This window comes from Lipotes vexillifer, unplaced genomic scaffold (assembly GCF_000442215.2).
Source record: "Lipotes vexillifer unplaced genomic scaffold, Lipotes_vexillifer_v1.1 scaffold657, whole genome shotgun sequence".
NCBI lineage: Eukaryota > Metazoa > Chordata > Mammalia > Artiodactyla > Lipotidae > Lipotes > Lipotes vexillifer.
The window spans coordinates 466,780-481,322 of NW_006774518.1; the positions used below are offsets into that span (position 1 = coordinate 466,780).

At 47.8% G+C, this 14,543-nt stretch overlaps 1 protein-coding gene across 1 annotated transcript; it reads left to right on the top strand.

The window, feature by feature from the left end:
- The first annotated feature begins 2,712 nt into the window (after window positions 1-2,712).
- PPP1R10 (protein phosphatase 1 regulatory subunit 10) lies at window positions 2,713-11,349 on the top strand. The gene is made up of 18 exons (XM_007449207.1): window positions 2,713-2,819; window positions 3,497-3,583; window positions 3,730-3,865; window positions 4,282-4,333; window positions 6,356-6,433; window positions 6,576-6,749; window positions 6,954-7,059; window positions 7,160-7,272; window positions 7,995-8,095; window positions 8,310-8,457; window positions 8,534-8,692; window positions 8,795-9,041; window positions 9,200-9,263; window positions 9,369-9,563; window positions 9,719-9,794; window positions 10,024-10,137; window positions 10,302-10,964; window positions 11,240-11,349. The coding sequence occupies exons 1-18, from the start codon at window positions 2,713-2,715 to the stop codon at window positions 11,347-11,349; spliced, it is 2,730 nt and encodes a 909-aa protein (XP_007449269.1).
- The last annotated feature ends 3,194 nt before the right edge of the window (window positions 11,350-14,543 follow it).

The window sequence follows — 14,543 nt, forward strand, 5'->3', positions numbered from 1 at the left end:
TCTTTCCCTGGTAAAGTCATTTGCCTTTTCTCCTGTAGGGCTGTGCCAATTTAGGCTCTTCATTCCTTTCCACTTGAGTGCCTTGGAACTTCTTTCTAAACGTAATGACTTCAAAATACGGAAATAGGTTGTAAAACACTTGGGGTCCTTAATTTTAAATGAGTGAAAACTAATCTGCCTGGAGGAAGCCGTCATGAGAAAAACCCCTTACATTTTAAAACCACGTGATTGGTGCTTGTGAGACAAAATTTATAGTTTTGTTAATTATATTTCCAGAATGTACATAATAGGAAAACTGCAGTGGAAAATGAATATTTAACATTTCTTCTGCTTTGTCTTCTAGTTTTCCTTGACTGTTAATGTCTTTTATTCTTGCTTGTTGTGAATGGGAATTAAAAAGTTGTCCCTGGGTCCCATTCCCAGCAGAAGGCACTGGACAGAGTTTAGCTGTGTACTCACTGGTTTCTTTTCTCTAAAGATGGTTATTCTCTCTTGTCTGCTGCCCTCTTAAGCAAAGGAACATTTGAGCTCAGGTGACAGTTTTTGTTCTGAAGGAACTAGGGGGAGCAGGCCTGTTGACTTAACTGGTAGGTGGGTATGCAAAAGGGACTTTTCCAAGGTGCTGTGTATTCAACTGGGTTTGAATCTGAGGGGCCAGCTGTATTTAGGGGACATTGGTTGGAAGTGAAGTTAGTTTAATTGAAAGCTTTTTGTCAAATTGCATATATTTTTTTTTACTGATGATATATTTTATTACTTTGGCTTCGCTCATTGCTTTTCCAGTCTCCAGCAAATGGGAAATCTATTTTATGTATCCCTTTATTGTATTTCTGTCCTTATAGTGTCTATATTTCACTTTATAGTGTCTTACTACATGAAAATTCCTTCATCCCCATGTCTGTCTCTCTGTGTATAAGAATCACCACACTTAAGTGGATTTGGCCTGTGGACTTCTAATTTATCTGGTATTGGACTTGAATGTTTTTTCCTCTGCTCTTAGGTTCTACCTGTCCTCGTGGAGATTCCAGGGCAGCAGCAAAGCACAGTTAACCCAGACTTGCTCACCTCTTAGTATTTCTTACCTTACCTCCTCTTCCTGTATTCAGCCCACAGGTTATGGTCTCAGGAGCCAAGTTCCCCCCATGCCTCTGCCTCTTCTTGGCCTAGGTTGTTAGACCCTGTAAATGTAGAAATTTATTGACTTTTTTATTGTGAGAATTAAAAGGTTGAAAATGTTATGCTTGTTTTTCTCTTTTGGCTTGAGAACAAATAGAACAAATAGAACTAATTAACATGATCTTATAAGGAACCTGTTTTCTGCAGAAAATATAATCATCTTTGTAAAACACTGATTTTTCCCACCCTTCTGCCTGGCTCATGTGTTTCATCTCTGTACTAGATGCGGGATTCAGGAGGCTTTCTTCTTGCCTCCTTCCTACCCAGTGTTCGTCTTATTTCCCAAATGTCGATATTACTAAGGTGGCTTTCTTTTCTCCTTCTCAGAAGCCAGTGTTTAGAGGCATTGTGGATAAAAATCCTAGTCAGAACCATATTGATTCTAAATTACCTCTCTCAAACTTCGGTTCTGGCCTAGAAATTGTTTCACGTGTCTCTGTCCCGTAACAGCTGTGTTCAGCTTTTAATTAACTCCTTTTCTAACCTGGTCTGAAGCAGCTACTTAAAATTTAATGGCATTTTGCCAGCTTCTAGTTTTATTTGTTCCATTCTTTTTGGCTCCATGGTTTCTAATTTCAGGCCCTCCTTGGGGATCTTGGGTGGTGTTACGATTTAGGTGGGACTAGGAGTCAGATTCGCATCTTTGCTTTTGAAACCACAAACCAATCTTGCCCTTAACTTTGAAACAATAAAAACTCATGCAGTGTTTGGTTAATGAGTGACATTTTTTCAAGGCTTAGGAGGACCTGCTTGATTTTCTTTGCTCCATTTGTCTCTATTTCTGGGAGCCACCCCTAACTCCCGTAGGGGAGAGGTTCTGTTTTCAAATTTTGTTTCCTTCTCTTTTCATCTACAACTTTAGAAGATTGTCTACTGGTGCAAGCAGAACATATCCTGCTACCTGTGGCAGTTGACTCTTTTTTTTTTTTTAATAAGCGTTCTTATTAGTTATCCATTTTATACATATTGGTGTATATATGTCAGTCCCAATCTCCCAAGCGGTTGACTCTTCATGGGCTAAGAAAGGAGTTGACTCTTGAAAGACAGCCCAACATCCATGACTGGCCGAGTTCTTATCAAGCTATAGGTTTGGTGTTATTTTTTTAAGCTCAATTCATTAGCAACTAAGGGGAAATGGGACCTAATAAGCAAAAATGACTTGGAGAGTTGAGTGTTTGTTTTGGGAATGTGAATCTTAGCTCTGATACAATCTGGTGAAGTTCAGCTGTCCTGGGAAGGATGTGACTGGGAGCGAGAGGAGAGGTGCTGCCTCAGTCCTCCAGTCTGACTGCGTCCCCTTCGGTCACGTGTGAACACAGTGCTTCGCTTGCCAGGGCTGGTTTCTCAGTAGGGACAATTGTCTGTGCTGATTTTTCTTACCTAGATAATGGTGAGTGCAGTTGACTGTAGATTAAATAATCACTAATAATTTGTCAAACACAGAGATAGAATTTATTAGAGGGCAACTGTGGCTGTCCTTGCCACCCATTTATTCTGTGGGTTTGTTTTATCCTCTTATCTTAGAAAACCTCGATCATGGGTTCGGGTCCCATAGACCCCAAAGAGCTTCTCAAGGGCCTGGATAGCTTCCTTAACCGAGATGGGGAAGTCAAGAGTGTGGATGGGATTTCGAAGATCTTCAGGTGAGTCTGTACCCTTTGAATTCGTTGTGAGTGGAGAATATTTTGTGTTGTAATATGACTATAATTAAGACAGATAGCAAAAAGTGTTCCCTAAGAGGAATGGGAGTCAGTGGAATAGGATTCAAATCCAGTTATGTTAGAACTAGTGATAGGAAAAGATGACCCCTTGGTCCCCGGTCATTATGGCATCTGGATATTTGGAGATCCACAGTCCCAAGGGAAGGAAGGAAGCAAGCAGGGGAGTCAGGTGACAGGATTCTTAGTTCTGTTTTGGGTTGCATTCTGCATGCCCCAAATGTCATTTTCCTTCAGGGATCCTCAAGTTTTCCAGGAGAAAGTGAGTGACTAAGCCAGTCCGAAGAGATGGTAGTTGAAGGCTAGGGCTCTTCACCTGGAAGCAGAATCAAATGTGTCCTGTGGGTTAGAGAAGCAGTGACACTTACCTCCTCAGATCGGAGACTTCAGTGCATCTCCTCCATTGTGTTCCATCCCTCTGGGTGTTTCCACATCAATCCTGATCCACCCCATCCTCCTAGGGGCCTGTGTGATCCCCCCACCCTGTAGCGAAGTCCCAAGTCATCAGGGATCTCGAGGTAGTCCCGCAGATTAAAGATGTCTGCTCAAAGAAGAGGTGCTTTCGGGCTGCTTCATTTCTAACCTTGACTTATCTCTTACAGTCTGATGAAGGAAGCACGAAAGATGGTGAGTCGATGCACTTACTTGAACATTCTCCTGCAGACCCGTTCACCAGAAATATTGGTCAAGTAAGTGGGGACCTGGGTGGCTGTGTACTTAGAAGGCGGGGGGAGGTGAGGCACGGGGTTCCTGGGTTATTGCTGGGGGACTAGGAGGATGGGGTATACTCCCAAGACCCAGGAAGGGCATCACAGAGCCTCCTCCCTGCCTGCAGGTTTATTGATGTTGGTGGTTACAAGCTTCTTAACAATTGGCTGACATATTCAAAGACAACCAACAACATTCCCCTCTTGCAGCAAATTCTACTGACCCTGCAGCACCTACCACTCACTGTTGACCATCTCAAGCAGGTACCTTCAGTCTTTACAATCCTGGTTCTTCCTTTTTGGTTTAGGCTAACAGATGAAAAACTCATATCGACTCTGATGTGGCTACAGTCTTGGGCCTGTGAGGTAGAATGGTAGAAAAAAGTAGGAGTTTGGAATCAAGATTTGGTTCAAATTTATGTCCTTTAATAGGTGTGTGATGTGGGGCACTTTATATATCTGAGCCTCAGTTTTTTCATTTGTAAAATGGGAATGGTTGAACCTACCTAACTGGGTTGTTTTAAGGAGTAAGACTACGTCTCCAAGGGCTTTGTAAGAGAGAAGGTCTATCTCAGTGTTAGTGGCTGTTAAGAGATTGTGCGTTTGTGGGAGTGGTTAGCTCTGAGTGGGCTGCTCTTCCTTCTGGCACTTACCATCCTGCTGCTCCCTTCCTTTCGTAGAACAACACAGCCAAACTGGTGAAGCAGCTGAGCAAGTCAAGTGAGGATGAAGGTAGGGGCCAGTCCTTTCCTCTGTGTCCTGGGCCTTCTTCCGTTACTTCCACTCAGTTACCTTCATTTCTTAAGATCTCTTGGTGTAAAAGCCATACACTTAAAATTCTTTGGGGGAAATAGTGTCATCCTAGAATGTCTCGTCATCATTTACTTCTGTTTCTCTAAATATCAATAAATAGAGCATATTCTGGGACCCTCAATGTCTATTTTCCTAACAACAGGTATGCTCCTTCTACCAGTAAACACCCTGCTGTAGGGCATGGGCAGAATCCTGACTGCTGGAGTATATCATAGCTTTGATAGCAACAGATTCTTTCCTTTGCTAAGACAAAGGGTTTTGGAGCTCCTGGCAAGGGCCGTACAGTTCTGGCTTGAAGACAAAGCCTGGCTCCAGAAAGTCACAGGCTTTTCTTTAGAGAAGAAAAGGGTTTATATCCAAGAGTTAACCCAAAAGTTTTACACCCAAGGCATAAACCAGTGAGCACAAGACACTGGTTTCCCGCAAGTGAGCAGCATTGTAGCAGAGCTGATCCCCGCTCTTTGTCTATGGGGAATGGTATGCTAGGTCCCTTTGGAAAGTTTAGCTAGAGGAGAAAACACGGGGAACATCTTCCAGGATAAAGGGTCACGATTTTAACTCACGGTATTGTTTAAGTGAAAAACATTCCCTAGCTTTCTGTTCTTTTAGTTGTATTAATTCTGTTTTTAGGTCCTTTTATATAATGAGCACTTCACTGTTTTTCTGACATCTCAGAGTAGCTTTGTAGGATAAACTGTAACACAAGATCCCATTAAATCATTGCCTATCTTGTGTTTCTTCACTGAGGTATATTGGTCCTTTTTCCAGCTGGCTTAATTGTGTTGCCGTCTTTGAGTATAGGTTTAATTATTATTCTGTGCTGCTTTAGATACTGAAATTTGTACATTCCTTATTGACTGTAGTTAAGTCCATAGTATCGATTGCTTCAAAGAGGTTTCAGGATATTCCTCCACTGGGCATTGGGGTTCATATTGCATTAGGTATAGGAGTTGGCAGTTGTGTGACTGTTTTAAAAAGTTAAGTTTTAATATTCTACAACAATTTCATTATTAAATCAGCCCATAGTGGAAATGTTGGCAAGAAGAGAGGTCCCGTAGACAGGAGATGATATTTGCCAAGTACAGAAGGAAAGAGCTACAAATGCATTTTTCCATATATTTAGAAATAAATTCTGTTTTTTATCTTTAAATTCTCTGACCATCTTTTTTCTCTAGATAAATTCTGCTTCCTTCATCCTAAATCGGTTTGTTTTTAAGTTCTTTTTTCACTCTTGCAACACTTAATTCTTTTAAGAGCTGTCATCACTAGTGACATTCTAGGAAAAAAGTTTCCCTAGAAAATCTTTTTTTTACGAGGATCTAAATCTGCCTCCTTGAAATTTTTAAAATCTGGTAGCCCTTTGGATACTTGAACCCCTCTGCCTTTCTCCTTAGTTTATTGTAATAAGTGGTCAAGGGAAGAGCATAGGCACTAGGTTCATTCTGCCATCTTCTGGTTTTGTAACTTTAATCTCCATGCTTCTGTGTCTATAAAGGGAGATTAAAAATGTTCAGGTTGTGGGCTTCCCTGGTGGCGCAGTGGTTGAGAGTCCGCCTGCCGATGCAAGGGACACAGGTTCGTGCCCCAGTCCAGGAAGATCCCACATGCCACAGAGCGGCTGAGCCCGTGAGCCATGGCCGCTGAGCCTGCGAGTCCGGAGTCTGTGCTCTGCAACGGGAGAGGCCACAACAGTGAGAGGCACACGTACCGCAAAAAAAAAAAAAAAAAAAGTTCAGGTTGTAATAACAGTTACATGAGATGTATGCAAAGCAACTAGTGTAGTTTTTACAACATACTTTAATAAATGTTCCTTCTTTTTGCCCCCCCTCCCTGCCCGGTGTTATAATGGCATCAGGGTTGAAAGTTACCTGAATAGAGGAAAATTCCATGATTCAGTGTATCTTACATTATTTAGGCATTTCCCCTTTCTCTCACCCGCAGAGCTCCGGAAATTGGCCTCAGTCCTCGTCAGCGACTGGATGGCTGTGATCCGCTCCCAGAGCAGTACCCAGCCTGCTGGTAAGCAGCTAGGCCCTTTAACCCTTGTATTTCTTTCTTTCCCACTGGGATGTGGCCTTCCGTGCCCCTAACCTGCTTTTTACCTCTGACTGACGGTCTTTATCTAAGTAAAATCCTTTTCTGCTCTGTTTTTCCACAACAGAGAAAGATAAGAAGAAACGGAAAGAAGAGGGAAAGAGTCGAACCACCCCTCCTGAGCGACCATTGACTGAGGTGAAGGCTGAGACTCGGGCTGAGGAGGCCCCGGAGAAGAAGAGGGAGAAGCCCAAGTCCCTCCGAACCACGGCGCCCAGTCACGCCAAGTTCCGCTCTACCGGTAAGGCTGCCGTCTGGCCTCTGGTGGGTCTGTGGGTAGGTGCACTATGGTGGAAGAGTTGGACTTAATGGTACGATAAATCTGGAGAGAGGGAAGACTAGTGGGTGGAGCATTGTGGGAGTTTATAGGGGTTGATGAAGGTTAAGGGAGGAAGAGTCAGAGTGTGGAGTGAGTCCAGCCCCAACACCATGTCTTCTCCACCAGGACTAGAGCTGGAGACCCCGTCTTTGGTGCCTGTGAAGAAGAATGCCAGTGCAGTGGTGGTTTCTGACAAGTACAACCTTAAACCCATCCCCCTCAAGCGTCAGAGGTATGGACCATGTTCTTGGTTTTTGAATGGGTTGGGTCTGTGGACATGAGGGGAAAAGAGGGGGCGAGTCAGGTGTTGTTGACCAGTCCCTTTCTAACAGTTCCACAGCCGCTCCAGGAGATGCTGCGCCCCCTGCAGAGAAGAAATACAAGCCACTCAACACAACACCCAATGCCACCAAAGAGATCAAAGTGAAGATCATCCCGCCACAGCGTGAGTCTAAAGTGGGGGGAGGGGCTTCCCTGGTGGCGCAGTGGTTGAGAGTCTCGCCTGCTGATGCAGGGGACACTGGTTTGTGTCCCAGTCCGGGAAGATCCCACATGCCGCGAAGCGGTTGGGCCCGTGAGCCATGGCTGCTGAGCCTGCGCATCAGGAGCCTGTGCTCCGCAAAGGGACAGGCCACAACAGTAAGAGGCCTGCATACCGCAAAAAAACAAAAAAACTTCAAATAATTGAATAAAGTGGGGGGATGTGCTTTGAATTGAAAGCAAACTCTTTTCATGGAAATGAAGCGTTTTCCTCCATTTTCATCTGGTTTCTTGTGTCCTTTAATGTTTACTCCCCTGGAACTCCCTTCCTAGGAGTCCTTGATAGGATTGCTTAGGAGTGATTTTAGAGATGAAGTAGGGACGCGTGCTGTTCAGTGAGTGGTGGGTGCGCTCCCAGCCTTCACATTCATGGGGGCTGGCTTTGTCAATTACCGGAGCTCTGACTCCTATCCAAAGCCACGCTTGCCTGCCTTTCAAAGAAAGAGAATAATGACAAGAATTTCTTGTGTGAATCCTCCTACATGTGCTTCCTGGTCACCTTGAGCTTATTGTGTCCAAAGTTGAGGGAGGGTCTCTATTGGCCAATTTTCTGCCCAGATTTTGTCTATAGGAATAACATTATTAAGGAGGTCTGATGATTCCATTTTATGCTCTTTTCTTTTGTAGCTATGGAGGGCCTGGGCTTTCTGGATGCGCTCAATTCAGCCCCTGTTCCAGGCATCAAAATTAAGAAGAAGAAGAAGGTGCTGTCACCCACGGCTGCCAAGGTATGGGTGCTGCGCAGTGACCAGGTAGAAAAGGTACAGGTGAAGGAAGGGCCCAGCAGCTAGGATGCTCGGGGACGACAAGAGTTGTGTCTCAGACGTAGACTAGAGACAGAGTCTTCCTTTATAGGAACTCTTAGGGGATCCTGCCAAGGACCCTGGACTAATTGCCTTGTCTTTCCTGTCAGCTCATTAACTTCTTTTTCTTTCACAATAGCCAAGCCCATTTGAAGGGAAAACAAGCACAGAACCGAGCACAGCCAAACCTTCTTCCCCAGAGCCAGCACCTCCTTCTGAGGCTATGGACACAGAACGTCCAGGGACCCCAGTTCCCCCTGTTGAAGTCCCAGAGCTCATGGATACTGGTAAGTCTAGAAACTGGTTCAGGTTTCAGGGTTTTCTGAAAGGAAGGATCTGCTCTGAAACTACTTCTGTTTACAGCCTCTTTGGAGCCAGGAGCTCTGGATGCAAAGCCAGTGGAGAGTCCCGGAGATCCTAGCCAGCTGACCCGGAAAGGCAGGAAGAGGAAAACTGTGACCTGGCCTGAGGAGGGCAAGCTGAGAGAGTATTTCTATTTTGAACTGGATGAAACTGAACGAGGTTAGAGATCCAGTTTCCTCTATAGTAGGTGGGGTATAGAGAGTTTAAAAAGGACTTGGTTGGGCTTACTTTCCCTCTTGCTTTATTTCTCCTTGGCAATAGTGAATGTGAATAAGATCAAGGACTTCGGAGAGGCAGCTAAGCGAGAGATACTGTCAGATCGACACGCGTTTGAGACGGCCCGGCGTCTGAGCCACGACAACATGGAGGAGAAGGTGCCCTGGGTGTGCCCCCGGCCCCTGGTGCTGCCCTCGCCTCTTGTCACCCCTGGAAGCAACAGCCAGGAGCGGTACATCCAGGCTGAGCGGGAGAAGGGGATCCTTCAGGAGCTCTTCCTGAACAAGGAAAGGTGAGCAGAATGGGGTTCACTTCCTGAGGTATTGAGCCCTTGAGGGGAACGTGCCCTGGGGTAGTTAGAAGGGGGGTGGGGGTTAGGAAGAAAATCAAGGGCTTGAATAAATAATTTGACTGTTACTCTTTTTCTATCGCCTGCTGCATTCCTGACAGTCCTCACGAGCCTGATCCTGAGCCCTATGAGCCTATCCCCCCCAAACTCATCCCCCTAGATGAGGTGAGTTATGTGGTGATGGAGGTTGTGATTGACATTAATGCATCTTTCATGTGAGACTGGCTCTTTATCCTCGTTGGTCCTGATTGTTCTCTCCTGTCCTTTCAGGAATGTTCCATGGATGAGACCCCATATGCTGAGACCCTGGAGCCTGGGGGGACCTGTGGCTCACCTGATGGGGCAGGCGGTTCCAAGTTGCCTCCTGTTCTGGCCAATCTTATGGGAAGCATGGGTGCCGGGAAGAGCCCCCAGGGTCCTGGAGGAGGAGGCATCAATGTGCAGGAGATCCTCACCTCCATCATGGTGCGAGCCTCCCTGTTCTTCCCCACTGTCTCCATTTCTCCTTAACTCCCGTTCTGCTCTCCTTCCCACTTGCTTTCTCCTCGGGCTCTCCCTTCTCTGCCGGGTGTTACCCTTATTCTCTGTTGACCTTGTCCCTTAATGACCTTGCCTCACAGGGTAGCCCTAACAGTCATCCCTCAGAGGAACTGCTGAAGCAACCAGACTATTCAGACAAGATCAAGCAGATGCTGGGTAATCCTCAGGGCCAGCCCCGGGGCCTGGGCAAGGAGGCCTGCAGTGGAATTGGGGGAGCAGGGGTATTGCCACTAGGTGGCAAGACACGGGAGGGGAAGACTGGACAGAGGGCAGTGCTCTGCCAGGTTGGTCTGAGGGGGTCAGCTGGGCACATCTAAGCAGGAAGACGTCATGCCACTCTTCTAGAATCATCTTGCTGACTGCTTCACTCCTGTTTCATTAACAGTGCCTCACGGACTCTTAGGGCCTGGTCCCATAGCCAATGGTTTCCCACCGGGAGGCCCTGGGGGCCCCAAGGGCATGCAGCACTTCCCCCCTGGACCTGGCGGACCTATGCCAGGTAGGTGGTGAGTGAGAGGTTGGAATGGGCTTGTCTGCTTGATTTCGGCCTGGTAACTGTACAGGATTGACCAAAGCCGGGGGTTGGTTTGGGTTGGGAGATGGCGGTCCCTGGGTGCAACAGGTAGCTGATACTGTCTCTCTCCCTTTTTTTTCCCCCAAAAGGTCCCCATGGAGGCCCTGGGGGCCCTGGTGGGCCAGTGGGTCCACGTCTCCTGGGTCCCCCACCCCCTCCCCGGGGGGGTGATCCCTTCTGGGATGGCCCAGGTGACCCCATGCGGGGTGGCCCGATGCGTGGGGGACCAGGTCCGGGGCCATACCATAGAGGCCGTGGTGGCCGAGGCGGCAGTGAACCACCGCCTCCTCCTCCTCCATTCCGAGGGGCCAGAGGAGGTCGCTCTGGAGGAGGACCTCCAAATGGAAGAGGGGGCCCTGGCGGGGGCATGGTCGGAGGTGGTGGGCATCGTCCCCATGAAGGCCCTGGTGGGGGCATGAGCAGTGGCAGCGGACACCGTCCCCATGAAGGCCCTGGCAGTGGCATGGGCGGTGGGCATCGCCCCCACGAAGGCCCTGGCGGCGGCATGGGTGGCGGCAGTGGCCATCGTCCTCATGAAGGCCCTGGTGGAGGAATGGGTGCTGGTGGTGGACATCGGCCCCATGAAGGCCCTGGACATGGTGGGCCCCACGGCCACCGGCCTCATGATGGCCCTGGTCACCGAGGCCATGACCATCGAGGGCCACCCCCTCATGAGCACCGTGGCCATGATGGCCCTGGCCACGGCGGAGGAGGCCACCGAGGGCATGATGGAGGCCACAGCCATGGAGGAGGTGAGGATTGCTCCCTGTCCCCCATATGGCTCTTGGTGTCGCATTACAACTTTCTGGGGACCATCACTACCCTGGGTCTGCCAGGCAGAACATGAGGTCACCCCACTCCCAGTTCCCAGCATGCATGGCAGTTCCTTCCTTTAGCCCTTCCCCCAGGTCCCCAAGACTAGGTCTCTCTGAAAGACAGTTCTCAGGATGCCTTGGATGGGTGGGATGAGGGTGGCATTGACCTCTTGGCCATTTCCTATCTAACTATTTCACCATCATTCCCACAGACATGTCAAATCGCCCTGTTTGTCGACATTTCATGATGAAGGGTAACTGCCGCTATGAGAACAACTGTGCCTTCTACCACCCGGGTGTCAATGGGCCCCCCCTGCCCTAGGGACCACCTGCCCACCCCGCCCACACCCCTGTGGACTGCAGCCTTGCTCCTTCCACCCTTTTATGGCTTCTGTGAGGCCCATTTTCCCCTTTCCCCAGCTGATGAGGAGCCGGCCCCCTCAGTGCCCACCTGCCTGGGTTCTTGGGGGTTTTCGGATCACTGGTGCGCATTGATGTACATATTTTCCTCCAGTCTGGGGAGGAGAGAGACTGGACACATTCTGTACCCTGGACTGCTGAAGAGGAGACCGAGTTGGCTTCACTTTTTGAGGAGATTTGCCCTTTATGCCAAGCACCTCTCCAGTATTACCCTTTATGCCTGAGAACCTAAAGCTGGTTATCCTGGAGAAAACCTCTACTCTCCTCTTGTGGGTCCTCCACATGCACACAGAACTCTGACACGGGATCAGCTGCACTTATGAAATCATCCCAGCCAAGTTCATGCTTCCTCGTGGGGTGGGGAGATGGTAAAAGGGGTATTGTGTATCCCACTGCACTGAGAGGACTCAATCAGGCTGGATTTGAGTTCTGGAACACATCATCCCCACTCCTCCCAACACAGGCTTTACATTGAGTCCTTTCTCAAGTAAGACGTTGCAATCTTCTGTGAACACCCAAGTTTGCATCATGGGTCTGCTAGGTTCAATGATGGCAAATCCACATCGGCATCCGGTGAAAAGTTTTAGCTGGCATAGGTGAGGCCATTGGTGGTGGTCCACCCTTGCCTGCAGCTCATTCTGGAAATTAAAACACTTCAGTGAGACCAGCTTTTCATCAACTGAAGCCCGGCGTGCTGGGCATGCCAGTCACACTACACGCACTGCCTCTGGGAGTTAGCGTGCTCCTGGCCCCCACCTGGAACCTTGTGGGTGTGAGGCCTCCAGCTCCCTCCCTCCCTCCCTTGCCCTGTCAGCCACCTGTGAATCCCCACCAGGTGCCCTCCTGGGTGGATTCGATAAGATGACCTGCCCTCTCCCAGCCCTCTCCTTCACCTGTCTCAGCATCAGTTGTTTTCTATGAAAACAGTGGATTGGTTGGGTTTTGTGCAGGGTCTTGGGTTAGAGCCACAATGGATTTGAGGATGAGTATTTTCTTTTTTCTTTTGGTTTTGTATATTTTGTACATTAATAATAAACAGTGGAAAGAGAAGTATTTAACCCCTGGTGTGCCTGGACTGTTTAAAAAGAAAAAAGCCATTATCAGCTGTTGTTGAAAGTTCATTAATACAAACCTTTGTGGAATGTGGCTTTCAATCCTTTGTTGGTGTTAAGTGAAATACTGGAGTATTCCAGTACTTTGAGTACTGGAAGTCCAGGAGTACTTTGAATATAAAACGCCATAGCTCGGGAAGGCAGAGCTCACAGATCACCTGAGCGTCAGAAGGTGCAGGCACATCCATTCTAGCTGATCCTAACAGCCCTGTGGAGTAGCTTAGGGAAGGGATTTACGTGAGGGTGGGCAGAAGGGAGGAGTAGGGAAGAGTGGCTGAAAAAGGAAAATCCAAGAACAGTTTCTGGGGAAGGAAGGAAAAATAGGTGGATCCTGCTTGTCCCCCAAAAAAGGGGCTCTGCAGGGTACAGAGAAATAGGCCTGCTGCTAGAAGATGTAGGATCAAGATAATTTTTAGACCTTAAGGACAGGTATCGAGGGCCTAGTTGATGGAACAAGATTCCCAGGGGTGGGAATTCCCTGGTGATCCAGTGGTTAGGACTCAGCACTTTCACTGCTGGGGCCTGGATTTGATCCTTAGTTGGGGAACTAAGATCCTGCAAACTGTGGCATGGCCAAAAAAAGTATATTTAAAAAAAAGAAAGATTCCTGGGGAGACAGGAGGTTTTGGAGTCCAGAACATGGAGGGAGAGGATTAACTTTAGGAAGCTCTGCTATTCTTGTAATCAGAAATTAGGAGATTACATTTTGGGGGGAGAGGGAAAGGGAGGTAGGGATATTGGGGTATAGGTTGAGAATGGTGGTTACCAAAGTTGCAGCGTTCATCAGAATCATCTGAAAGGCTTTTAAAAGAGACTGGGGGTGGGGTTCAGCAAATTTTCTGATTCAGCAGGTCTGGGATGAATTCCCAGATTTTGCATATCTAACAAGTTCCCAGGTGTTGCTGACTGCTGATCTGGAAAACAATGAAAAGACAGGGCCCTAGAACACGTTTCTTGGCTGCTGTTTCCAGGATTGGCCACAAGAGGGGAGCAACTTCCTAAACCTCACAGGCCCCACCTACACTTAGGCCAGTGGTGCTAATTTTATCTTCCCTTTTGCCCCTTCTCTGGAAAGAGGGTGTTCAGTCAGCCTACTGTTGCTCTTCACACTCGGAGAGGTCCTGAAAAGATGTAATCTAAGGGCCAACCTAAGAGGTGAAATACCAATGAAGTACACAACTCAAGTGAAAAAAAGTAAAACATCCTTTAACTTGGGCTTCCCTGGTGGCGCAGTGGTTAAGACTCCACCTGCCAATGCAGGGGACACAGGTTCGAGCCCTGGTCCGGGAGGATCCCACATGCCGCGGAGCAACTAAGCCCATGCGCCACAACTATGGAGCCTGCGCTCTAGAGCCCGCGAGCCACAACTACTGAGCCTGTGCACCTAGAGCCTGGGCTCTGCAGTGAGAAGCCACCACAATGAGAAGCCCGCGCACTGCAACAAAGAGTAGCCCCTGCTCGCCGCAACTAGAGAAAGGCCACGCGCAGCAACGAAGACCCGACGCAGCCAAAAATAATTAAAAAAAAAAAATTCTTTAACTTGTGTTTCTTTCCTTCTGGTTCCATCTACTGCCTGCTTCTCACCTTCTTCCCTCCACCTCCTGCAACAGGCCACAAGAACCTTTACAGAGAGCTTAATTTTTCCTATTTTAAAAATGAGTTCAGCCATTTTCTTTCAAATTCTCCATGAAAATCCAAATTACCTGTTATTTAGATTTTCCTTTTTTTTTTTTTAGGCAGGGAGACAGTTTGAGCATCTCATCCATTTCACTGTACCCACTGACCCATTTCTGTTTCTTCACCAAGGCTTGCAGGCACACCTCTCCCGACTGCTTCAGTTGGTTTGTTCTTCCTTTCTTATTCCATTTCCACCCCCACCCCTAAATAACCTATTAACTTTTGACTTTTCTGTCAACCCTTCCCCAAGCACACCAGTGCAATCTCCAATTCTGAATCACCATCATTCTATTTCTCCCATTCCTGC